General features: G+C 50.6%; 2 protein-coding genes across 6 annotated transcripts; one reads left to right on the forward strand and one right to left on the reverse strand.

Annotated features, from left to right (window-relative positions):
* The first annotated feature begins 256 nt into the window (after positions 1–256).
* Positions 257–4868, forward strand: MTX1 (metaxin 1). The gene is made up of 8 exons (XM_067728067.1): positions 257–413; positions 1393–1462; positions 1591–1670; positions 3197–3289; positions 3471–3653; positions 3780–3856; positions 4275–4429; positions 4530–4868. The coding sequence occupies exons 1-8, from the start codon at positions 333–335 to the stop codon at positions 4742–4744; spliced, it is 954 nt and encodes a 317-aa protein (XP_067584168.1). The 5' UTR covers positions 257–332; the 3' UTR covers positions 4745–4868.
* GBA1 (glucosylceramidase beta 1) lies at positions 1718–23566 on the reverse strand. 5 transcript variants are annotated; one of them, XM_067728064.1, is made up of 12 exons: positions 9753–9947; positions 9280–9367; positions 8841–9032; positions 8576–8722; positions 8139–8272; positions 7741–7913; positions 7269–7506; positions 6699–6923; positions 6171–6334; positions 5623–5739; positions 5405–5530; positions 1718–1899 (listed from the first exon to the last, which is right to left on the reverse strand). In XM_067728064.1, the coding sequence occupies exons 1-11, from the start codon at positions 9777–9779 to the stop codon at positions 5425–5427; spliced, it is 1611 nt and encodes a 536-aa protein (XP_067584165.1). In that variant the 5' UTR covers positions 9780–9947; the 3' UTR covers positions 1718–1899; positions 5405–5424. The 5 variants fall into 5 exon arrangements, with proteins under 5 accessions (XP_067584165.1, XP_067584163.1, XP_067584164.1 ...); XM_067728062.1 differs by having other exon boundaries at positions 1718–1902; XM_067728063.1 differs by having other exon boundaries at positions 1718–1929.
* Between the last annotated feature and the right edge of the window lie 885 nt (positions 23567–24451).

The following is a 24451-nucleotide window of genomic DNA, read 5'->3' on the forward strand; positions in this document are numbered from 1 at the left end:
AGAGCACAAAACCCCCCTCTCCTAGGCCCGCCGCGCCTTCGGGGGTTCAGGGCTCCCCTCGGCCGAGGTACCCTGACTCTCCAAGGCGCGCCGCGCTGAGAGCCCTTCCCCCCTTCGCGAGCCACCTCTGGATCAGGCGGCGTCCGCCCTCCCCCGAAGCCCTCGGCCCCGCCCCACGCCGTCAGGCAGCCTCTCTGGCCGGGATAAGCCGCGCCCTCCTGAGGGCCTCCCCCGGCTCTCCACTGCGATCCGCCTGAGGGGCTGGGGGCGGATCCGCACAGTGGAGGGCGGAAGCGCAGGGGGAGGTGCTTCCGGGACAGAGGGCGGGCAAGATGGCGGCGCCCATGGAGCTGTTCTGCTGGTCAGGGGGCTGGGGCCTGCCCTCAGTGGACCTGGACAGCCTGGCCGTGCTGGTGAGGAGCGGCGCCGGCGCCCTCTGCTGCGCCCTGGAGGACTGGGGAGGGGGCCCGGACTAGCCGGTCATCCGAATTTTGCCAGGGCGCCTCAGCACGCGTGCAATGGGGGAAACTGAGGCCATCAAAGAGCGTGACTGGCCGGTATAGACTCAGTGTCCTGTGTCGTAGCAGCCTAGGTTTTGTTTAGCGATGGAAAGAGGCCTGATCAGGGGTTCAGAAGATGAGTTTTAGTTCTTGAACATCCATTTACTGGCTCTGTGACCTTGGGACGATCCCTTCTTTCTGGGCGCTGTTTCTTCATCCAGAGGTTTACTAAGGCTGGACGATCTCAGGGTTCTCCGGCTCGGCATTGCTGCTTTCTCCTCAGCCTCCCTTTCCTCCTCCTCAATCAACAGCATTTACTGAGTTTATTCTGTATTTAACCAAAGGGCCCACAGCCAGGCTCTGTAGAAAATGCTTTGGAGCCAGGCAGACTAGTTCACTTCACACATTCACTCACTCATTTAATAAGCATGTATTAGGCCTCTTCCAAATACTAAACATTGGCATGCAAAGATGAATAGCATTTGGTCCCTCCCCTGAAGTTGTTCACAGAAAGATAGACGTGTCAGCAAATAAGTGTAATAAAATGTTCAGGTGCTAAGTTATAAGTAGGAACAGGCCATAGAGACTGCCCAGGAAGGAATGGTTAGTGCTTCCAAATGAGGCTAGGTGTTAACCAGGTAGATGGCAGGAGAGGAGAGAGAGGGAAGGATTTTCTTGGCTGACTTGTAATCATGGACATGTCCATAATCTCTGTGAGCCTTGTGTTGCCCATTGTAAAATGGGAACAGTAATGTCTACCTCTTTTTTTGTGAGGCAATTCCTAAGCATAGGGCATAGCACAAAAGGTATTCAATAAATGTTATTTCTTTTCTTGATTCCCCTGTGGGGGCCATGTCCCTGGCCTCTCTGCCTTCTGCTTCCTTCCCTGCAGACCTATGCCAGATTTACTGGTGCCCCACTCAAGGTGCACAAGATCACCAACCCCTGGCGGAGCCCTTCAGGTACCCAGTGTCCCTGGGGGGTGAGGAAGGGAGTGTACAAGGGGAAGAGCAGGAGACAGACAGGGATGTGGTGCAGTTATGTATGGATAGGCAGCTCTCTGGTGGACATACTTCTTTCTCAACGTCAGGAACTCTGCCTGCCCTTCAGACCAGTCATGGAGAGGTCATCTCAGTACCACACAAGATCATCACCCACCTTCGAAAAGAGGTAGGTGGCTTGGGTAGGGGGGCTGCCAGTGAGAGACGTTCAGTCAATTCAGTGCAACACACATTTATTGAGTACCAAATATATGCCAAACCAGACACAGGGGACCGAGCTTCAAGGAACATATAGTCTGGTTGAGGAGACACAGACATGTTGCTGTGATGTAGTAAGTAGTAGGGTAGAGATTCAGCTAGGCCACTGTCAAGGCATCTGGAGGCACAATGACTTCTGCCTGCTGGGTGAGGAGGGAGAGATGAACAGGCTGATGACACATGGAAGGGAAAGGAGAGTAGGAGAGAACAGTTGGCTCAGATGAGGTCCTCAAAGATGAGACCAGAAAAAAAAAGATGGCACCAGACAGGGATTGCTAAGGGTCATTGCCCTTTTTTCAGGGACCAGGTTGGGCTTTATAATATGGGGCTCAGGATGGACGAGGCTCAGAGCCAGGGTGGGGAAGTTGAGAGAGCATTACGAGAGGATTGGGGAGGCCTAGGCTGTGCTTTTCACTGTCATTGGCTGTGTGACCTTGAGCAAATTGCTTAACCTCTCAGAGCCGTAAGCTTCTTATTTGTAAAACTATGGGGCTTAGCCAGGATGCTTTCCAAGGGCTCTTCTAGTTTCATGGTCTAGTTCCAAAAGTGAACATATTGTCAGAAATGGGGCCCTTATTCATTTCTACTTTCCCAAAGGTGGAGGAACCAGGGAATTAATGGAGGCTTGAGAGGGGATCCAGGTAAAAGCCAGAGTTCCTGGCGGGACTGGGCTATTGTTGCCTTATGTATGAACACAGCTTTCCCAGTTTCCAAAGAGTTTTCTCCTCCTAAAGAAAGATTATTATCCCTATTCCATGAGGGAGAATGAGGCTCAGAGAGATTTAAGGATCACACTCAAGAGGTTATTTGGGGACAGCGTTTACTCAGGATATGGAGGAGGGTGCTGAGGAGCAGATACTGGAGCCTACAAGGTGTGGCAGGCTGAGACCTGGGGGTATGGTTGGAATGTGTGTGGTGGTGGCGCCTGGGCCATGGAATGACATAGAAGAAACACCCAAGAGCTGGGCACTGGGGCCCTAGACGTGGGTTCACTGGGTCTTGGGAGCATGCGGATGGCGTCCCTTAGTACCCGAGGCACTGACTGAGGCCCAACCTGCATCTGAGCTCCGCTCTGCTAGTTTTGTGGTGTCTGGATCGGAGAAGTTACTGTTAGAAAGTTGCCGTCAGCAGGCATCCTGCCAGCTTTCTGTGGAAACTCTGGGAGCTGCTCCTGGTTTGTGGCTGGGCCTTCCTTCCAACTCCCAATGGGCGCGGGACCTTGACGGCCAGCAGGCTCCAAGGTCCAGGCTTCCCGCCAACAGCAACAGGCTACTGACTGGGCCCAGGCAAGGGGGCCTCAGCGAGCAAAGCCCCACACTCTACCTCTGCTACACTCAGAGGTCAGTGTGGGTGGTGCCAGACAGGATGCCTCCCTCCTTGAGAAAGTGTCCCTGGAGTCCTCCAGCATCCACCTCACAGTGGATGTTTCCTCCACAGAAGTACAATGCTGATTATGATCTGTCAGCCCGGCAAGGAGCAGACACCTTGGCCTTTATGTCTCTGCTGGAGGAGAAGCTGCTCCCGGTGCTGGTGAGTGTGCCCAGACCTCCCAGCATGGGTGGTCAGTGGGGGAGGGGGTCGGGCATACACACAGACACCCCCACACACCCCCCCCACAGGCTTGGAGCAGCGTGGGGACCAGAAGCCCACCCTGGGTCAGGCAGGTGCACTGGCTCAGACCTGCTTCTTCCTTCCTATACACCCAATCCAGATACATACTTTCTGGGTAGACGCCAAGAACTATGTGGAAGTAACCCGGAAGTGGTACGCAGAGGCTATGCCCTTTCCCCTCAACTTCTTCCTGCCTGGCCGCATGCAGCGGCAGTACGTGGAGCGGCTGCAGCTGCTGTGTGGGGAGCACAGGCCAGAGGAGGAGGAAGAGCTGGAGAAGGAGGTACCTCTGGGACAGGGGGCTGTTGTATGAGAGGAGCCCCCAGGGCGATGGCCAGGAGTGGGAGTGCCTGGCAGGGGAGGTGGCACTGTTCCCGCAGCCGCAAGCTGACCTGGTGTCCCCCTATAGCTGTACCAGGAAGCTCGGGAATGCCTGACCCTTCTCTCTCAGCGCCTGGGCTCTCAGAAATTCTTCTTTGGAGATGCGTGAGTCTGACTCCCGGGGAATCATAGGTGGCTTGGAAGAAGGTACAGGTTCAGACAGCCACAGAGGCTAGGGTGGGCTCAGGCTCTGGAAAAGAGGTCCTCGGGACAGACATTGGATCTGGTGACAGTGGGGCTGTGTGTGGGCCCGGAGCCGCCTCAGTGGTACAGGAGGGTGGGAGGGCCGCCAGGCCCAGGAGGGGCCTGCTGGGCTGTGGGGCACTCAATGTGCCCTTTATGCAGCCCTGGGATAGAGTCCCATTCAAGGCAGGCTGGCGCCACCTGGGGCGCCTTCCCCACACCAGGACCAGAACTGTGTGTCCTCTCCTCCCCTGCTGCCCAGAGCCTACCTTTCCAGGGCCGACTCTTCCTCCGACTCCATCTCTCCCCTTCTCCATCTCACCCTTTCTCTCTGCTGCAGCCCCGCCTCCCTGGATGCCTTTGTCTTCAGCTACTTGGCCCTGCTGCAGCAGGCGAAGCTGCCCAGTGGGAAACTGCAGGCCCACCTGCGGGGGCTGCACAACCTCTGTGCCTACTGCACCCATATCCTCAGCCTGTACTTCCCCTGGGAGGGAGGTAAGAGGCAGATGGGTGGGGGGTGGGCGCTAGCTCTGAGGAGAGTGGGCAGGGATCCAGAAACCAGCCCCCCGACCCACCTTCCTTCCTTGCCCCTCAGCTGAGGTGCCACCTCCACGCCAGACACCAGCAAACCCAGAGACTGAGGAGGAGCCATATCGGCGCCGGAACCAGATCCTATCCGTGTTGGCGGGGCTGGCAGCCATGGCGGGTTATGCCTTGCTCAGTGGCATTGTCTCCATCCAGCGGGCACCACCTGCCCGGGCCCCACGCACACGGGCCCTGGGCATGGCTGAGGAGGTTGAAGAGGAATGATTTATCCTCATGCTCCCAGGACTGATTTTTCTACTGTCATGCATTCCAGAGGCTCCTGTGTTTCCCCATTGTTGGTATGGCTGGAAATGGGGTCCCACCCCCTGAATAAAACTGCTCACACTGACTGGGATCAGACATTCTCTCCTTTAAGAGGCTGCCATTTTTCCTCGCTGGACCAAGGGGGCTATCTGGGTGCTTGAGTCTACCCACTGGTGCTTTACTTCTTTCACTGCCTGTGCCCTGGTGCTGACATCTGCATGGACCTGGTTCTGCATCTCCAAGAAAGACAAGCACTTCCCAGTTTTGGGTTCAGCTTTCCTAGTCTCTTCCTTTCCTTCATCTCTCTTGCCATCCACCCCCCCCACCCCTGTGTTTGTACAGACAGTGAGCTCACCCTGGGCCTGGGCCCAGTTTCCACAGGCAACCAGCACACAGCACACGCTCACACAAGCATGGGGGTGGAGGACCACTGGGGCCTCCCGGTCCTTTCCCTAGGGGCCTCCAGCCCCTGGCACCAACTAGAGGGGAGAGTGAGTCACCCAAACCACTGCCTCTGGGCTTACGTCACGTAAGCTCCCCCCCAGTCCTGCTGTACCCTCTGTAGCCACAGACAGCATGTGAGCTGACTATCCCTTCAATGTCCATGCTGAGCCTAGGCACCTGCTTGGGTATCTGTTCCATCACTGGCGACGCCACAGGTAGGTGTGAATGGAGTAGCCAGGTGAGATAGCTTCCACGAAGCCCACGGCAGGATCCTTGATGGTAAGAGGCACATCCTTAGAGGAGCTGGGGCAGATGGGGAGGAGAAGCTGAGAGTGTGATCCTGCCAAGCCCACCGTCTTGTCCTCAGCCCAGTTCCCAGGCCCCACTGCTCTCACCGGTTTAGCACGACCACAACTGCAGAGCCATCGGGATGTATCAGTGCCACTGTGTCCAAGTCATTCTTCTCACTGGCAACCAGCCCCACTCTCTGAGATCCTTCAGGAATGAACTTGCTGAAGTGGGAACAGGCATCGTCAGGGACCCCAGCCCAGCTCCCCTGGCCCTGAGGGCAGCTCCCATCAGTCTCTCACTTAAGAAGTCATCTTCCCTACCACCTACCCCCTCCCCCTAGAACCCTTCCAAAGCTCTGCCCTAACTCTCCAGGCCTCAAGCTGTGCGGCTGGGCGTGCCCTGCCCTCCCGCCTCCCAGCCTCCCAGTCCCAGCATTGGGCATTCAGGGATTGTCTGTGTCTCGAATGCCAGCTAGTCACTGCCTGCCTAGATGGTGCAAGGGGAACATGCGTGCTGCTCCCAAAGTTCCCACCCTCAGCACCTTCCTGCCTCCTCACTGGGGCGGGGGGAGGGGGGAGGGGGGCGGGGATACAATCCCAGTGCAGGAGATGCCAGGACTGGTGTGGAGTGGGGGTGCCTGCCCTCCACTCACCTGAAGTGGCCAAGGTGGTAAAACATGGGCTGTTTGTAAAATGTGTCCTTGGCGATGTCCACAATGATGGGGCTGTCGACAAAGTTGCGCACCCAATTGGGTCCCCCCTCAGGGTTTAGGGCGAGGTTCCAGTCAGTCCAGCCGACCACATGGTAGAGGAGGTTCTAGGGTAGGAACAGGGCAGAGACAAAGGCCCCCAGTGAATACAGTTAAGTGTCACATGAGGGAGACGGGCTATGGTGCCTCAGCCTTTGTGAGGGGAGTAATATCTAAGGAGCAAGGGTTTGTGAGGACAGAGGCATCGCCAGAGAAGCTGAGGAATCTGAGGCAGATGTAACCGCTCAAGCATTTGGAACAAGGGTGATGGTGTGCAGATCTGTGAAGGGAAGGCAACAGAGGGGATCATGATATCCCAAAATTTGCTCCAAAGAGTAAGCCAGCTGGGGAAAAGCTGGAGAGGAGCCTTTGGTGAGACTAGCAAGGGGTCTGAGGTGGTCTGCTTTGCGGAAAGGGAGACAGGTGGTTCACCGTGATGATGCTGTGGCTGTACTGCATCCCTCGATCCCAGGAGCCCAGCCGCACGCTCTGCTCCCAGAACTTGGAGCCCACACAGGCCTCTGAGGCAAAGAGCATGGTGTCGGGGAACAGGCGATGTGTCTCCCCCAGGGTGGCTTTTGCTGGAGCCAGAAAGTCCAGGTACCAATGTACAGCGATGCCATGAACATACTTAGCTGCTTCTGGGTCTGCCAGCACCTGTACAGGGAAAGGGAAGGACTACTGGGGAAAGAGAGCCACTGAGCCTGGGTCCTGCACAAAGGGTTCTGGAAGAGGCACTAGGACCTGAGAAGTGGGCAGTGGGATGAACACAACTTAGAGGGGGTTAAAGTGACAACCGTGGAGATTCATGGGGCCCTGGAGATGCAGAGGGGGATCACCACCACCACCAGCACCCCAGGGGTGCCACCTGGGCACCTGGTCCCAGCCAGGGTGCTCTAGGAATCAAGAGTTGGGGCAGGGAAGGCACTCTGTTCGGGAGCCAGCCATTCGGATGCTGGGCTTGGGGGTCACTAGGGCACCCATGGAGCTCCTGGTCCTTACCACCTGGGCCCAGTGGGGCAGCAGCAGGCGTTGGTCATCTAGCATGAGCAGTCGGACGTTGCGGTGTGTACTGTTGGCCAGGGTGGGGCCCAGGTCACGGGCGATGAAGTCTCGCTGGTGTTCAGGGGTGAAGCCCAGGCACTGGAAGGGGTACCCGCTAAATAGCCCTGCAGAAGGCTCGTTCTCAGCTGTCACTGCCCAGAACTGTAACTTGTGCTCAGCATAGGCATCCAGGAACCTGGCGAGGGAAAGGGTGTGAGTGATCATGGCCAAGACAGGGAACCAAGACCCTGGGGAATAGGAGGCCTGACTGGGTGGGGGAAAACTGAGGGGCCTGAGTCTGAAAGACCCAGAAGGTAGAAAGGTGAGCTGAGGAGATCTGGAGGCGGAACCAGATCAAGGGCTGGGACATAGACCAGGGTGTCCAAGATGGGAGGCTGGTCCGGACCCCATGGCCCTGCTGTTCCCTTACTTGACAAAGTATCTGGCCCAGGTCTGGTGGTAGAGATCCCCTGGATGACCCTTGAGTGTCCCCTTCCCATTCACTGCCCCATTGGTCTTGAGCCAAGTGGGTGATGTCCAGGGACTGGCAAAGAGTGAGACAGGGCGCTGGGCCAACTCCAGGGCTTGGTGAATCAGGGGTATCTAGAAACAAAGGTGGTGAGGAGAGAGACATCCAGAGTTGGAACATAAACAGACTAGCCCACCCAGTGTATCAGGCCTAGCTATCAGCCTCCTCCCTCCCACCCCAGGACAGAACACAGAGAGCAGAGGGCACGTTCTATGTCTCTCTGCAGACTGCTCTAGCCCGAGGCCTCTCAACCACCAGGCATCAATGCCACCGGGGCCTGAGGCAGCCAGAGTGGCCACCTTGAGCTTGACATCTTCCTCTGGGAGGCTGAAGTTGAGCAACTGGAAGTCATCAGGGGTGTCAGCATAGGTGTAGGTGCGGATGGAGAAGTCACAGCTGGCCATGGGGACCCGCAAGATGTTGTATTCGATTCCTGCAGAAAAAGAAGACCAAGATATGTGTGTCTGAGTCAGTAGGAGAATGTGGGGCACTGTCTACCACTTGCCAGTCCTAAATTACGTCTGAGTTGAGGGCTAAGGGGAACTTGGGCTCTGGGTGAAGCGCAGACCTTCTGAGCCTGAGAGGCCCCAGGCACTCAGCAGAAGATGGGTAGGACAATCTTTTTTTTCACTGGGCATTAAGAGAGACCCATATGTCAGGGATGGGTGGATGTCAGGGTCAAAGGAAAGGTCAAAGTGTCAATTGCACTATGTCATCTTGTCCCCTTCCTCCTTACCTTCTTTAGAGAAGTATGATTTGAGTAGTAAATCCCGTGCAGGAGGTGACAGGGCAAGGATGTTGAGAGCAGCAGCATCTGTCACGGCCCCTCCAAAACCCTTCACTTTCTGGAACTTCTGATCTGGCTGCAGGGTCAACAGCAGCCCTGAGGACATCCGCAGGGAATAAAGGGTGTCAGTGCACAGGGGAGAAACTCCATGGTGATTGCTGGCATGATTTAGCTCCAGGAGGACCCCAGCCTGGGTGAGGGGTGTAGTGGTTACCTGTGCCTGTGCGGTTGGCCTGGATGGTCCCCAGACTCAGCTCCATTCGGCGCCCACTGCGTGTGCTCTCAAAGCGGCTGAAGGTGCCAGGGTCAGGCAGGGTCAGGGGGTCAAGAGAGTCACAGTACGTAGCATTGCAGACACAGACCACTGAGCTGTAGCCAAAGCTTTTAGGGCTGCAGGGGCGGGCACCTGGGAGGGAGAGAGCACAAGAGAGGCAAGGGCTGAAGGAGGAAGATGGGGAGAAGGGACACACTAGTTGGAAGGGAAGACTGAATACTGATTTCAAAGATTCTCTTGATGTACCCCACAGTTGATCTCAGTCACTCAAAAGGGTTTAGTGAGCATCTAATGAAGGCCACCACCGTATGTCAGAGACTACCAAAGGACCATAAGGCAGAAGGGGGCCTCGGGGCTCCCTCCCTCCTCCTTGACTCACCTGATGCCCACGACACGGCCTGAAGTAGAAGCAATCCCATGAGGCTGGGAGCCATGATGCTTACTCTGTCCTGGGGCTTGGGACACTCCTGAGAACAGAATGAGGAGAGGCTAGAGGGCAAGCCCCTCTCCACCTCTCATCTACTCTCCCAGGCAGGGCTCGGCTGCCTGTGGGCACCCAGCCTAGTCTCCCACCTTTAATAGAATGGCACAAAGCCCACAGACACCTGGGTCCAGACACCCTCCAAGCCCTCTGCTAATAATAGCTCTCTGCCCACCCCGACCAGGACCCTCCTCCACCCCTCGTCCTAACCATTTCTCCCTCAACCTCACCTTCCCTCCATCTGTCCCTCCATCAAAGGGCCGTGATGGCCTGGTTTTGAGGAGAGTGTGTCGTTCACTGAATTCCAGAGCCTGGAGCGCCAGGATTCCAGAAAGAGCGACAAGACCATTTGGGAGCCCTGGCCCACTCACCTCTCTGGAAGGACTTGAAAACACCATCACCAGATGAGAAGACTGCGGGGTTCCCAAACCTCGGAGGGATAGAGTATCAGCTAAATAAAAACAGGGGTGCAGGAGCCTGAGGTAGCTATACGTACCAGGTGAGCCCTGCGAGTTAATTCCGGCAAAATGGAGTGGATGTGTCACGTGATAATTATGGGAGCGTCACATGACACGAGAAGTGAGGCAATCGCAACCATGCTTGTAAAGGGCAACTGACTGTCTTCTTCTGGGCTGTTGGTGATTATACACCCTATGAAATTCTGGAAGGCATGTATGGATGACAACTTTAGGAAGAATCTAGATGAAAGATCTGAATGAAGGATTGGGTAGAGGCTCCCGAATCCCAAAGGATGGGAACCACAGCAGGCACATTGCTTTCTTGAGAAAAAATTTTAGTCATGCTAATAAAGGTGATACTAATAAAAGAGGTTCACTGTGCAAAATACTGAGGCCAAAATACTGAGAGATGATTAAGAAGTCTTTGCCCTATCGAGGTTCAGAAGGCTCATAAGAGTCAGACTCTTACACGGATGGTAACAGATAAAGACAAAATTGGTAACAGGTGTGCACAGAGAGGCCCTTCATGCTGGGGTTATCCTGGAAGGTTTCATGGAGGAGAAGAGGTGAGGTTTAGGGAATATTAACCAGAGAAGTGCAGGGACGATGGGCCCTGGGCAGAGGGACAGTGCTTCTCCAGTCCTCACTTGTTTCATCATCAGATGCAGATGAGAAGGAAATCACAGGACAGGGGGGTTGTGTAAAGTAGTTCAGAAACTGGAAAGTGTGGTACGAAGCTGCATCCTCAGTGGATGTGACAAGGGGGTTGTCCATGGTGTTGCCTCATGGGCCACATCATATTGATTCAGTGGGAATGACACAGAATTATGACCTGACTGACTACAGCTCTCTGAGCCTACTTCATCACCTGTAAAACGGAGGGAATACCACCACCTCACCAGGTCACTACTGAAATCAGGGAGATAAGCACAGTGCCTGGTACAGAGTAGACACTTGGGAACCACTTGTTTGCTGTGCCTTTTTGTTTTTTTAAATTATCTCAGTGAAGTCTTTCCAGACACACTCCAGGCAAAATTGACCATTTCTTCTTCTAGGTTCCTGTAGCCCTATAGGAGCTATAGTCTCACTGAGACTATACTGAATATAGACTATACTGAATACAGTCTCAGTGAGACGAGCTTGGTTTGAATCCTGGCTCTACCACTTACTGGCTGTTTGACCTTCAATAAATTACTTAATCACTCTAAGCCTCTGTTTCCCATCTATAAAAGGGGAGAGATAACTCCTATCTCACAAAATTGTTGTGAGGTGGAAGTATGATAATGTGTGTCTAGCACACTGCTTGGCACCAAATACTGCAACAAGTTAGGGCTGTGTTTATGGAAGGAGCTTGGAGCTCCCCAAAGGAATGGCTTACTCGTTCTAAGTAGAAGACCTGGCACAGGGTGGGTAGGTGCCAGCTTGTTGCATTGAATTGAACCATCATCACTATGTCAAATCGGCCCCATCTAGCTTCCTGTTTTTCCAGGAAATGCTGCACAGGGCTTGTTCTTGGGAAGAGGGCAGGTGATCTTACTTCCCTCTAGTTCACTCACTCCACAAATATTTATGGATATTAAGTACATACTACATTTGCCCCTACCTCCTCTGTTGGCTTTGTTTATTTTTTAACATCTTTATTGGAGTATAATTGCTTTACAATGGTGTGTTAGTTTCTGCTGTATAACAAAGAGTATCAGCTATACATATACACATATCCCCATATCCCCTCCCCCTTGCATCTCCCTCCCACCCTCCCTATCCCACCGCTCTAGGTGGTCACGAAGCACCGAGCTGATCTCCCTGTGCTATGTGCTCTGTTGGCCTTAGAGCCCCACTCCCCTCCCTGTTTCCCTCTGCAGGCACAGAGTTTGTGAGTGTCCTGTTTCTTCTCTCACAATGTGATTTGCCCTTGAGGCTTTTATATTTTATTTTCTAAATAAAGTTGGTTATAATAAGGGCTAATAATATTTATTGAGTACTTATTCTGTGCTACTTTATGCTCATAGTCTCATTTTATTCTCATGTGGCAGATACGATTATTTTCCCCATTTTAGAGATGAGGAACCTAAGACTCTGAAAGGTCATGAAGTTGCCCTAAGTCGCTTGACTACTCAGCTGTGGAACCTGGATTTGTAATGAGGCGGGGCGGGCACATGGCCCCTCAGCTCGCGGCTGTTAGCCCGAGACCCTGAGCGCCACGGTTAAAGGTCCTGCTCCACCAACAGTCAGCCTGGTAGTGGTCCTCTCAGCAGAGAGTGGGTTAGGCCGAGGCAGATCTCGGCCTTCTTGCCGGGACCCTCCAGGCCCTCCAGCCACGGGGCCAGCGGGTGAGCTGGGGTGCCCCGGGGACAAGATGAGGGCTGTGTCCCGCAGAGCTACAAGCCCTCACCACAGCCACCCACTGGCCAGGTCCAGGCCTCAAAGCAGCAGCAAACCTCTGCCCCATCCCCCCCTGTGCAGCCTAATGGCAGCGGCGGTCTCCATGGGTCCCAGGCCATGGAGGCCTCAGCAACTGCAGTATATGGACACTGCCATTAAGGTAACAGCTTCAGGGACTTCCCTGGTAGCATCATGGTTAAGAATCCGCCTGCCAATGCAGGGGACATGGGTTCGATCCCTGCTCTGGGAAGATCCCACATGCCACGGAGCAACTAAGCCCATGCACCACAACTACTGAGCCTACGCTCTAGAGCCCGCGAGCCACAACTACTGAGCCTGCGTGCTGCAACTACTGAAGCCCGCACGCCTAGAGCCCGTGCTCCACAACAAGAGAAGCCACTGCAATGAGAAGCCTGTGCACCGCAACGAAGAGCCCCGCTCTCCGCAGTTACAGAAAGCCTGCGTGCAGCAACGAACACCCAATGCGGCCAAAAATTTAAATTAATTAATTAATTAAAATAAATTTTTAAAAAAAGCTAACAGCTTCAACCAGCTTCAGTTTCTCCCTTCACATATCTAAGACTGGTACAGCTTAGATCAGTTGTCTCCCGCTAGGAGGTGGCCAGAGGTCAGGGTTAAGCTGCAAGGACACTGCACATCATTATTTGAGGTCCACCTCTGTGGCTGGGGCTATTCTCAAAGAAGGGCAATCGTTGTGAGCTGGGAATTCACCTGACTGGTATTTGCTACAACATGTATTCCTAACAATTCTATACAAATCATTCTCTCCAGTGTAAATGAAAAGCCTGAGGGCCGGCTGGGTCCCTAGGTGCCTGGCTCCCTCAGTGATGATGGCTGGGCAGGGTCTGGTGACCTGGCCCTGAGGGTGCCGCCAGCTGAGATCTGCCTCTTCAGCAGGGCCTGGGCACTGGCAGTAAGACCCATACTGGGTGCTGCACCAACGCTCCCGGCAGGGTAACTGGCCCTCACAAGGACCCCCTCCTTTAGCCAGGGCCTGGACCTCAGAGAGTAAAGGTTGAGCCTTTGGGACCTTGCCCTTTCTCGTCAGAATAGAGAATAACATTTGTTTCGGTGGAGGTTCACAGGAATGCTGTGACCTGACCGTGACCTGACCTCAAGAACAAAGGATCTGACACCAAAGAAGTCTGCAACAACTAACCACAGCCCTCCCTCACCTTTCCTATAAATGAGCTTTGCTGAAAGCTTTCTTTCCGGGAGTTCGGGTTTTTAAGGCATAAGCCACCCGTTTCCTTGCACGGCCCTGCAATAAATCTTTTTCTCTCCAAACTCCGACGTTGTGGTATTGTTTGGCCTCACTATGCGTTGGGCACACGGACTTGCGTCCGATAAGATTTGTATCCAGGGTCCTATGACACAAATGACACATTTGATGAGTGCCTCCAGTGTGCCAAATGCTACATTAGCTGCCGGTTATTTTCAAAAGCTGCTGTGCTGGTCTGCAGCGTCTGTTTTGTATTGTTTTAAAATCGTCCCATGTTTTCTACACGTGTTTTACCTGCTCAAAATGAAGCCCGGGCTTCCCTGGTGGCCCAGTGGTTGAGAGTCCGCCTGCCGATGCAGGGGACGCGGGTTCGTGACCCGGTCCGGGAGGATCCCAGATGCCGCGGAGCAGCTGGGCCCGTGAGCCATGACCGCTGAGCCTGCGCGTCCGGAGCCTGTGCTCCGCAATGGGAGAGGCCAAAACGGTGAGAGGCCCGCGTTCCGCAAAAAAAAAAAAAAAAAAAAAAAAAAATGAAGCCCAAGTTGGCTTCTGAAGTGCTGGCTACGTGGCAACATTTCTGGATCTGTGTTCTTCAAAGGCATTGGTCAGGGGATAACTTGTCAATAATGAAACAGAATCCAGGGCTCCTAGCTTGGGCAAGATGGATTGATTTTCAGCTGGGGAGAGGTAGGTCTGCCTCTCTTCCCAAGCTTCACTCTCCCTGTCCTGGGAGATCTCAGCCCAACAGCCTGAGCACCCCTTTTCATAAAAAGTATTTCCTCACATACTCTCTACTATCCTGAAATGAACCTATAGATAATATGACTTACCTACACACATAATTTAAGAGAATCAATATAGTTGCCTTAATTGGCATATAAAGGAAAGATAATGGGACTATTTTTTATAGCAAAATATGTTTTCAATAAGTAAATGCTTAGGCATGATTACCTACAAGACATTATAAAATAGTCAGATATGTACTAACCTAAATGGAATAAATTAGGATTTAACAGAAGCAAAAACAGCCCATGAATTAATAATTTCAATATGTAAGTTTCATCATATGTCATTTTTACAATACGTAATTATTATTGTGCTGCAAAAACATAAAGTATATGATAAATCAAAATGCTTAAAAGTCAATCTTTATGAATAAGATTCAGTGCATTCCACATGTCTTCACAAATTCACTATTTGATTGTAGGCCTTAGCAATTCAGTAAGGAAAAGGACAGTCTTTTCAACAAACGGCGCTGAGATGACTGGATATCATGCAAAAAGACAAACGTAGGGACTTTCCTGGTGGCGCAGTGGTTAAGAATTGCCTGCCAATGCAGGGGATACAGGTTCGAGCCCTGGTCCGGGAAGATCCCACATGCCGCGGAGCAACTAAGCCTGTGTGCCACAACTACTGAGCCTGCACTCTAGAGCCCACAAGCCACAACTACTGAGCCCACATGCCACAACTACTGAAGCCCGTGCGCCTAGAGCCTGTGCTCCGCAACAAGAGAAAACCCCACTCACCGCAACTAGAGAAGGCCTGTGCGCAGCAATGAAGACCCAAAGCAGCCAAAAATTTTAAAATATATATATAAATAAATAAATTTATTTTTTTTAAAAAGATAAACTTAGACCCTTACCTCACTCCATAATCAAAAATCAAAGCAAAATGGATCGTAGACTTAAATGTAAGAGCTAAAATGCTTAATTTTCTGGAAGAAGGAAGGCTAGGAGTAAATCTTTGTGACCTTGGATTAGCCAGTGGTTTCTTTATCTTTTGTTTTAGGCAACAACAAACACTTGTTATCTCACATAGTTTCTGTGGGTAAGGAATTCAGGAGTGGCTCATCTGGATGGTTCAGACTTGAGGCTTCTCAAAAGACTGTAGCCAAGATGTTGGTCAGGGCTGCTATCATCTGTAGTAGGCTTGACTGGGCTGAGGCTCTGCTTCCAAGTTAAGCCACTAACATAGGTGGTGAACTGGGGCTGGCTGTTGGCAGAAGGCCTCAGTTCCCTACCATGTGGAATAATTCATAGGGCTGCTTGAGTGTCCTCACAACATGGCAGCTGGATTCCTCTCCAGTGAGTGATCTAAGAGATTGTAAGGCGGACGCCACAAGGTCCTAGCCTCAGGAGTCACACATTATCATTTTCACAATACCCTGTTGGTTACACAGGTCTTCTATACAGATGTGTGGGGGGCAGAGGGGCTAAATAAAGGTGTAAACACCAGGAGGTGGGGATCATTTGGGGGCCATCTAGGAGGCAATCTGCCATAGTCCGTCCCCTGGCTTCCCATAAGTCATGTCCCTCGCACATGTAAATACTATTACTTCCTCCCAAGGTTCCCAGAAGTCTCATCTTCTTATAGCTTAAGTCCAGAATCTCTTTAGACAATGGTTTCTTATTTATGATTCCAAAACACAAATGACAGAAGAAAAAAAAGATAAATTGGACTTCATCAAAATGAAAAGTGTAAAAAAAAAAAAAAGTGTTCGTGTTTCAAAGGATGTCATCAAGAAAGTGAAAAGACATCCCACAAAATGGGATAAAATACTTTCAAATCATATCTCTGATAGAGGCCTAGTATCCAAAATATATAAAGGACTCTTATAACTCAGTAATTAGAAGATAACCCAATTAAAAAAATGGGCAAAGGACTTGAATAGATATTTCTCCAAAGATAATATAAAAATGGGCACCAAGTGCATGAAAAGATGCTTGACAACATTAGTCATTAAGGAAACGCAAATCAAAACCACTATGATGGGCTTCCCTGGTGGCGCAGTGGTTGTGAGTCCGCCTCCCGATGCAGGGGACGCGGGTTCGTGACCTGGTCTGGGAGGATCCCACATGCCGCGGAGCGGCTGGGCCCGTGAGCCATGGCCGCTGAGCCTGCGCGTCCGGAGCCTGTGCTCCGCAACGGGAGAGGCCACAGCAGTGAGAGGCCCGCGTACCGCAAAAAAACCCCAACACTATGAGATACCACCTCATAGGCACTAGGATGGCTATGATCAAAAAGACAGACAATAACAAGTGTTAGCAAGGATGTGCAGAAATTAGAACGCTCATATGTTACCGTGGGAATGTAAAGTGGTGCAGCCACTTTGGAAAACAGTTTGGCAGTTTCTCAAAATGTTAAACATAGAGTTACCATGTGACCCAGCAACTCCATTTCTAGGTATCTCCTTAAAAGAAATGAAAACATTTGTCCACCCGAAGACTCGCACATGAATATTTACAGCAGCGTTATTTATGGAAACAAACTAAATGTCCATCAGCTGGTGAATAAATACACAAATAGTGGTATTTCATTAAATGGAATACTATTCAGCAATAAAAAGGAACAAAATGCTGATACATGCTACGATACGAATGTACCTCAGAAACATCATGTTAAGTGAAAGAAGCCAGACAAAAAGACCACACATTGTGTGATTCTATTTATATGAAATTCCAGAGTAAGCAAATCTGTAGAGACAGAAAATAGATTAGTGCTTGTCTGGGGCTGGAGTGGGAATGGAGATTAACTGTTGCAAAACTCTGTAAATTTACTCAAAATCATTGAACTGTACACTTAAAAGGAGAAACTTTTATAGTATGTAAATTACACCTCAATGAAGCTAGTAAAAAACTTCACTTTTATTACATATTTGCAGTTGGTTCATTGCTTTTGCAGGTACGCTACTGCATTGAAACTCTTTTAAACGAAGTATATTGCATAGCTGGAAGTGCTCTAATACACTGAGTAGACAGATGCAATAATGTCAAGACAATGTATTTTATTTAAGCTTCCTTCTCCATAATGATCTCCTCCTAAATTATTGGGCTGTTCCAAAAAACAAAAAAACACCTTGTAAAACATTTCTGCATTATTATATAATGAAGTCCTGCTGATTTATATTTGATTTTATATTTGCATACATTGTTGTTGTTGTTTTAATAAATTTATTTATTTATTTGCCTGCATTGGGTCTTTGTTGCTGTGCATGGGCTGTCTCTAGTTGCGGTGAGTGGGGTTTTCTCTTGTTGCAGAGCACGGGCTCTAGGCGTGCGGGCTTCAGTAGTTGTGGCACGTGGGCTCAGTAGCTGTGGTTCGCAGGCTCTAGAGCGCAGGCTCAGTAGTTGTGGCACACGGGCTTAGTTGCTCTGTGGCATGTGGGATCTTCCCGGACCAGGGCACGAACCTGTGTCCCCTGCATTGGCAGGAGGATTCTTAACCACTGAGCCCCCAGGGAAGCCCTTTGCATATATTGTTGAGCAGAACATCCCAAAATCAAGTAGAATGAGAGACAATTCTTCTTTGTGCAGGACTGTCCTCCATGTTATAGATGGTCTACTTTTCCTGTCCTTCCACTAAATCCTCAAAGTGCCTCCTAATCCTGGTCTCCACTAAAGAGACGTTTCCAAAATGCCCGCTAGGGGGTGACTGAGAACCACTGCCCTTAGGGGAGTCACCTCAAACGCCCAGGTTGCAGTAGCCACTAGGGACGTACTAGGTGGCCACAAATGCGTTCCTCGGTCCCCTTTGCACAGCACTTTTATTTTATTTTGTATTTTTTTTGGCCGTGCCGCAAGGCATATTCCCCGACCAGGGATCGAACCTGTGTCCCTGCAGTGAAAGTGCGGAGCCTTAACCACTGCTCCGCCAGGGAAGTCCCTGCACAGCACTTTTTTTTTTTTTGCGGTACGCGGGCCTCTCACTGCTGTGGCCTCTCCCGTTGCGGAGCACAGGCTCCGGACGCGCAGGCTCAGCAGCCATGGCCCACGGGCGCAGCCGCTCCGCCGCATGTGGGATCCTCCCAGACGGGGGAACGAACCCGTGTCCCCTGCATCGGCAGGCAGACTCTCAACCACTGCGCCACCAGGGAAGCCCTTGCACAGCACTTTTAAAAGACTTAGCTAAACACCAAGGGAGGACAACTGGGAAATAAATATAAGCGAAAAGCAGAAATACAAAAATAGTTTGGCTGACCCAGCACAAGAGTTCTGATCCCACTTCAGCCAGCCCTGTGACAAGCTGTAGGCTTGGCTCAGATAGCAAACTCCAGCCCTGGAGCCTGGCAAGTACCATGTCACAGGCTCCTTGCTCTTTGGGTCTCAGATCAACTCCCCAAGGAGGGTGCCTCCTTCCCAGTCCCACTGTCACCTCCATGGTCAAGTCAAAGAGAGACACTCTTATGCCATGCATAGCAGAGTAGGTGCTCAAAAAATACTCAAGAGATGAATGAATGGATAAACCTTACCAGTCAACCTGGAACCTGTCCTTTCAGCTCTGGTTTCTGATCTGAAGATACACCATTCCTCCTGATTACTGACATCAAATGACTTGTTTCTCGGGCAATTGATTTATTGATTACGGCAATAAAGTTAGTTTGATTAACCAACTCTTTTAAAAAAATATTTATTTATTTGGCTGTGCTGGGTCTTAGTTGCAGCACGTGGGATCTTCGTTGCGGCATGCGGAAACTTAGTTGCAGGATATGGGATCTAGTTCCCTGACCAGGAATTGAACCTGGGCCCTCTGCATTGGGAGCACGGAGCCTTAGCCACTGGACCACCAGGGAAGTCTCTGATTAACCAACTCTTAAACAATAACCATAGCATACTTGTAAAGCCCAGTGCAAATGGAAAGTATTTGTACCTCACATGCTCCCATATAATTTTTCTCAAGATACCAACAGCCAATCTTTCATGAGTGCTTATTACATGCATTAGCCTGACAACCCCATGTTACAGACGAGAAAACTGACTTAGGTCAAGTGAGTGGCAGAGTCAAGCCTAAATTCAGGTCTGTCCTACCCTGAAGCCCAAGCAGCTCTTAGCCATCATGTCATACAGCCTCCCAGATATTTCAGTTGCATATTTTTAGTCTTCTGTAAGTTTATAAATGGTCACAGGGCAAATCTCATGGTTAATATTTCTCTGAAACTTTAAAACTCTTCACTTAGAGACAAGCACAGAATCGGGGCTCAAGTTTACTGAATGAATGAATGGGTTAAGGTACCAACCGCACCTTCTCGCTGTTTAAGGTCCTGCTTGTCAGTGTTTCAGAGACTGTCCTTGGTGTGGTTTGAAGCAAAGGAGTGGTGAACTTCAGGAAGAATGAAGTTAACTCTGAACAAGACTATTACAGTGAGAGTGAGACCTAACTAAGGCGATTTGGTGGAGGCAACAGGAAGTATGATTCAAATACTGAACAACTGTGAGCCTGCTCGCACATTCCTTATTGTTCTGAGCTTCCCATGCAGGGTTGTAATGAGGCTCATTGAAGATAACAGTATCTGAGAAGGGACTTCCCCGGTGGTGCAGTGGTTAAGAATCCACCTACCAATGCAGGGGACAGGGGTTCGAGCCCTGGTCCGGGAAGATCCCACATGCTGTGGAGTAACTAAGTCCATGAGCCACAACTACTGAGCCTGCGCGCTAGAGCCCGCGAGCCACAACTACTAAGCCCACACGCCTAGAGCCTGTGCTCTGTAACAAGAGAAGCCACTGCAATGACAAGGCCCTGTACCACAAGGAAGAGTAGCCCCCACTCACCACAACTAGAGAAAGCCTGCGCGCAGCAACAAAGACCCAACGCAGCCACACACACAAAAAAAATCTGAGATGTTCCTTGTGAACTGTAAAATTCCATATAGATGGCTGGAATTATTACTGTTATTGTTATCCAGGCTTCGTTTCTTCCCTCCAGGTACAGTAGAAGGAGTCTTCTGTGCGAGGCCTCTACCTCCACCCTTGCTCCCTCCAGCCGCCACCATTTCTCTCCTGTTCCCCTCAAGAAGAGGCAATAAGGAAGGGTGTTTCAGCATGAACACCCGAGTGATTATACAGGATTGAAATCCTTGCTTCATTTCTCACTAGAACTGAGATATTGGGAAGTTTCTTGACTTCTCAGAGCTTCAGTTTTCTCATCTCCAAAACTCTTGCCTCATGGGTTGTTATGATGATTTCATGCAACAATGCATGTAATATTACTCAGAGCCAAACCTCTGGAATGAGTTGCTACACCTCTCTCCACTTCCTACACTCCACGGGCTGATACTGGACCCTCCTGGCTCCAAAACTGCTCTTGCCAAGGTCACTAATGATCCCTCTGTTGCTAAGTCCAATGAATAGTGCTCAGCCTTTTTTTTTTTAATATAAATTTATTTATTTATTTATTTCGGTCTGCGTTGGGTCTTTGTTGCTGCGTGCAGTCTTCCTCTAGTTGCGTCGAGTGTGGGCTGCTCTTCATTGCGGTGCATGGGCTTTTCATTGCGGTGGCTTCTCTTATTGCGGAGCATAGGCTCTAGGCACAGGGGCTTCAGTAGTTGTGGCTCGCAGGCTCAGTAGTTGTGGCGCACAGGCTCAGTAGTTGTGGCACTCTGTGGCATGTGTGATCTTCCCGGACCAGGGCTCAAACCCGCATCCCCTGCATTGGCAGGTGGATTCCTAACCACTGCGCCACCAGGAAAGTCCCTGCTCAGCCCTTATTCGACTGGACTTTTTACCTCCTAGAAGCACTCTCTTTTGTTTTCATGACTCCACACTGTGCTGCTTTGGATGTCCTCCCACTTCTTTGGCTGTTCCTTCTCTTTTGCAGGCTTCGCGTCCTCTTTCTGTCTGTTCCTTAGGGTTTTGTCCTAGGCCTTCTCTTCTCATACGTCATGCTCTCTCCACAGAGATAATCCATGTCTTTGACTAACCTTCTAGTTGTTTTCTGGTTCCACAATCTCCACTTCCAATCCCAATCCTTCTCCTGGGATGGACTCTGTGATGTGACTCTGCCCTCCAGACCTTTCCTCTGGGTGTCTCACAGACACTTCAGCAGGACCATCATGAGAGCATCATCTCCTCCAGCCAAACCCACTCTTCCTCCTGTGTTTTTTTTCCCCATGAATAGAACCTCTTCCTCACAGAACCTGGGGCTCATCCTTGACTCTGTCCTTTCCCTGTACCCTTCTCCCTGTCTATTCTCTTCTAAGCTACTGAAACATCTCTTGCTTGGCCTCCTACACTCTACTTTTCTCCTCCAATCCATTCACCAAGAACTGCATGGTCTAACTAAAATACAAATTCTGAAGCTACCACTCTTCCTCCTAAAATCCTTCAACGGCTCCACACTGCCTTTTAAGAGGGCTACCGGGACCTGGCATCTTTGTTCCAGTCTCATTTCTCACCTCTCCACTTGGACCATATGCTCCAATCACATTTCGTCTAATAGGCCACATTCCATCTTGCCTCTCTGCTCTATTTTCTTCTCCTCTCTTGAAAAAAAATGAATAACTAAATATAAATAACTAAATAACTAAAAAAAAAAGAATAACTAAAATCATTAACTCCTCAGCCTTAATGTCCCTACCATCAGTACCATTTTCCTGACACCCCTGAATGAGCTGGGCACCCCTGCTATGTGCTCCCCAAGACACATATTTGACAAATCATAATTGGGCATCTACTATGTGCCAGGCACTATTCTAGACCCTGGTGATACAGTAATGAATAAGATTATAAAGTCCCTGGCCCTATGGAGCTTATGTTCTAGTGGTGGTAGAAGACAAAAAACGTAATTTCAGGTGGCCGTGAGAACTATGAAACAAAATAAAGGGGAAGGGGGACTTCCCCGGCGGTCCATTGGTTAAGACTTAGCCTTCCAGGGATTTCCCTGGTGGCTCAGTGGCTAAGAATCTGCCTGCCAATGCAGGGGACACGGGTTTGAGCCGTGGTCTGGGAAGATCCCACATGCTGTGGAGCAACTAAGCCCGTGTACCACAGCTACTGAGCCTGTGCTCTAGAGCCCGCAAGCCACAACTACTGAGCCCACATGCCACAACTACTAAGCCCACGTGCCTAGAGCCTGTGCTCTGCAACAAGAGAAGCCTGCGCACCGCAACAAAGACCCAACACAGCCAAAAATAAAAAAAAATTAAAAATAAAAAAAAAGACTTAGCCTTCCAATGAAGGGGGTGCCGGTTCAATCCCTGGTGCGGGAGCTAAGATTCCCACATGTCTTGAGGCCAAAAAAACAAAACATAAAACGGAAGCAACATTGTAACAAATCCAGTAAAGACTTTAAAAATGGTCCACATCAAAACAAAAAAATCTTAAAAAAAAAAGGGGAGTAAGGAAGCTGGACAGAAGGAGTGAGTGGGACAGTGATAAGCAGTGAGTTTGGAGTAAAAGGTTGGGGGTCAAGTTCTTCTGCAGGGCCTTGGTAGCCACAGTGAGGAGTCTGAATTTTGCTCCAAAATGGAAATTCACTGGACATTTTGGGGCAGGGAAGTGACAACATCAGATTTATATTTTTAAAAGATCACATTGGCTGCTGTGTAGGAATCAGACTGTAAGGGGCACGACGGAGACCAGCCTCTAATTACAGCCTGCCACAGACTGGCCCCCTTGTTCTACATCCTTTCTGCCTCAGAATCCTCCCAAAGGCTCTTTAGTATGCATCACTCTTCACCTCCATTTAGCCTAGGTAGTGCCTATTCATCTTTCTTTCAGAACTCAGCTCATATGTCATTTTCTCCAAGAAATTCTCTCCTTTCACACACACTCCTCCTGTGTGTGAGGAGCCCTTACATCACCTTTGTAGCTCTTATTACATTTGCAATTAACTGTACAAATGGTTTAATGTCAGTTATAGCACCCAGTGGCCTGCTAACTCCTTTGTCTGCTGATCTGTCCGTGAGAAAGCCCAGTAGGGCGGGGATCAGTCTGTATCCCCAGTACGTAGCACAGCACCCGGTGCTCGTCCCGTGCTCATTGAACATCTGTCGGATGATTGAAGAATGGATAAATTACATAGACTTTCTTTCCACTCCACCCCTCAAAAAAGCAAGTGGGTAGAAGAGGATTTGAAGATTTCCCCCTCTTCTTCATTAGTAAAATACAACCATCCCTACAATTAATAATAACAATGATGATAAAAAGGTGAAGTGCAGACGCAGGGAAAGGAGAGTTAAGATCCCCAAAGTGCGAAATCCATTACGCCTACCGTCGGCGAAGCGAAACAGCAGCCCCAAACGGAGGCGAAGGGAAATCCCAGAGCAGCCTGCAAAGCGGGGTGGGCGGGGCGGTAGAAGGGGGCTCAGCAGAGCTAGGCTGCACTGCACCACGCGCAGCCGCGAGCCCCGCAGGGCCGGCGGGGCGGGGCCGGGGCCTAGCTCAAGAAGGGAGACCCCCGAATCATCAGGAGGCGGGACGCAGGCCCTTTCCTCACGTCCTATTGGTTGTGCTGGGGACGGACTGTTTTCGCTGACCAGCCGTAGCCCTAATAGGGCGCAAGCGTATCTGGGGGTCTATTCGGAAAGAGGGCGCGGGAAGGGAGAAGCGCGCATGCGCCTCGTTTTACACTCGCCAGCACACTCTAAGGGTTGGGGGAGATTGAAGATGGATTCTTGAACTTCCTCCTTTGGGAGCCTCAGGATAGGGAACATTCAGTGCCCAGAAATTGCCCCGTTGGGAATCCCAATCTCCAATCCCTGCTACCTCATTTTGTCGTTCTGGCTGCGCCCTAACTCTCCCTCCCTGAAGCTGGGTTGTTATGATGGTGAATTATTCAAGAAGCCTTGCAGCCAGACGCCATCTATGGGCAGTGCCTCTCCCTACCCGCTTCCTCTCCTGTAGGGCCCCACGGCTATCCCCAAAGTCATAGGGTCTCCAAGCTGTTTACAAGGCCCCACTCTGCCTTTTAATAACTTAATGAGTTTATTGAGGACCTACTAAGTGTTAGATCCAGTGCAATGAGCAAGCCCCTGCTCTCAGGAGCTTGCATTCTGTGGGACGACACAGAAAACAAAAACAAGGTAATTTTGGTTAGTGACGGGTGTTCAAAACAAGGCGGTATGATAGAATGGGGAGTGCTCAACAAAAACGTGAGAATGGAACTAAGACCCGAATTAGGTGAAAGCAACAGATATAGGGCATCGAGTTTCGTGTTGGTGAAGAGCTAGCTCGTGCAAAGGCCCTTGTGCAACGCAGTTTGGCTGAAGCAGAGT

Source organism: Pseudorca crassidens, chromosome 2 (genome assembly GCF_039906515.1).
Source record: "Pseudorca crassidens isolate mPseCra1 chromosome 2, mPseCra1.hap1, whole genome shotgun sequence".
NCBI lineage: Eukaryota > Metazoa > Chordata > Mammalia > Artiodactyla > Delphinidae > Pseudorca > Pseudorca crassidens.

Excerpts from the sequence above, each read along its gene's own strand:
- MTX1 (XM_067728067.1), top strand. The coding sequence starts at position 333 with ATGGCGGCGCCCATGGAGCTGTTCTGCTGGTCAGGGGGCTGGGGCCTG. Across the intron at positions 414-1,392 it reads TGGACAGCCTGGCCGTGCTG|ACCTATGCCAGATTTACTGG; the intron begins GTGAGGAGCGGC and ends CCTTCCCTGCAG. Across the intron at positions 4,430-4,529 it reads GTACTTCCCCTGGGAGGGAG|CTGAGGTGCCACCTCCACGC; the intron begins GTAAGAGGCAGA and ends CTTGCCCCTCAG.
- GBA1 (XM_067728064.1), bottom strand. The coding sequence starts at position 9,779 with ATGGTGTTTTCAAGTCCTTCCAGAGAG. Across the intron at positions 9,368-9,752 it reads TTTCAAGTCCTTCCAGAGAG|GAGTGTCCCAAGCCCCAGGA; the intron begins GTGAGTGGGCCA and ends TTCTGTTCTCAG. Across the intron at positions 9,033-9,279 it reads GGCCGTGTCGTGGGCATCAG|GTGCCCGCCCCTGCAGCCCT; the intron begins GTGAGTCAAGGA and ends TCTCCCTCCCAG.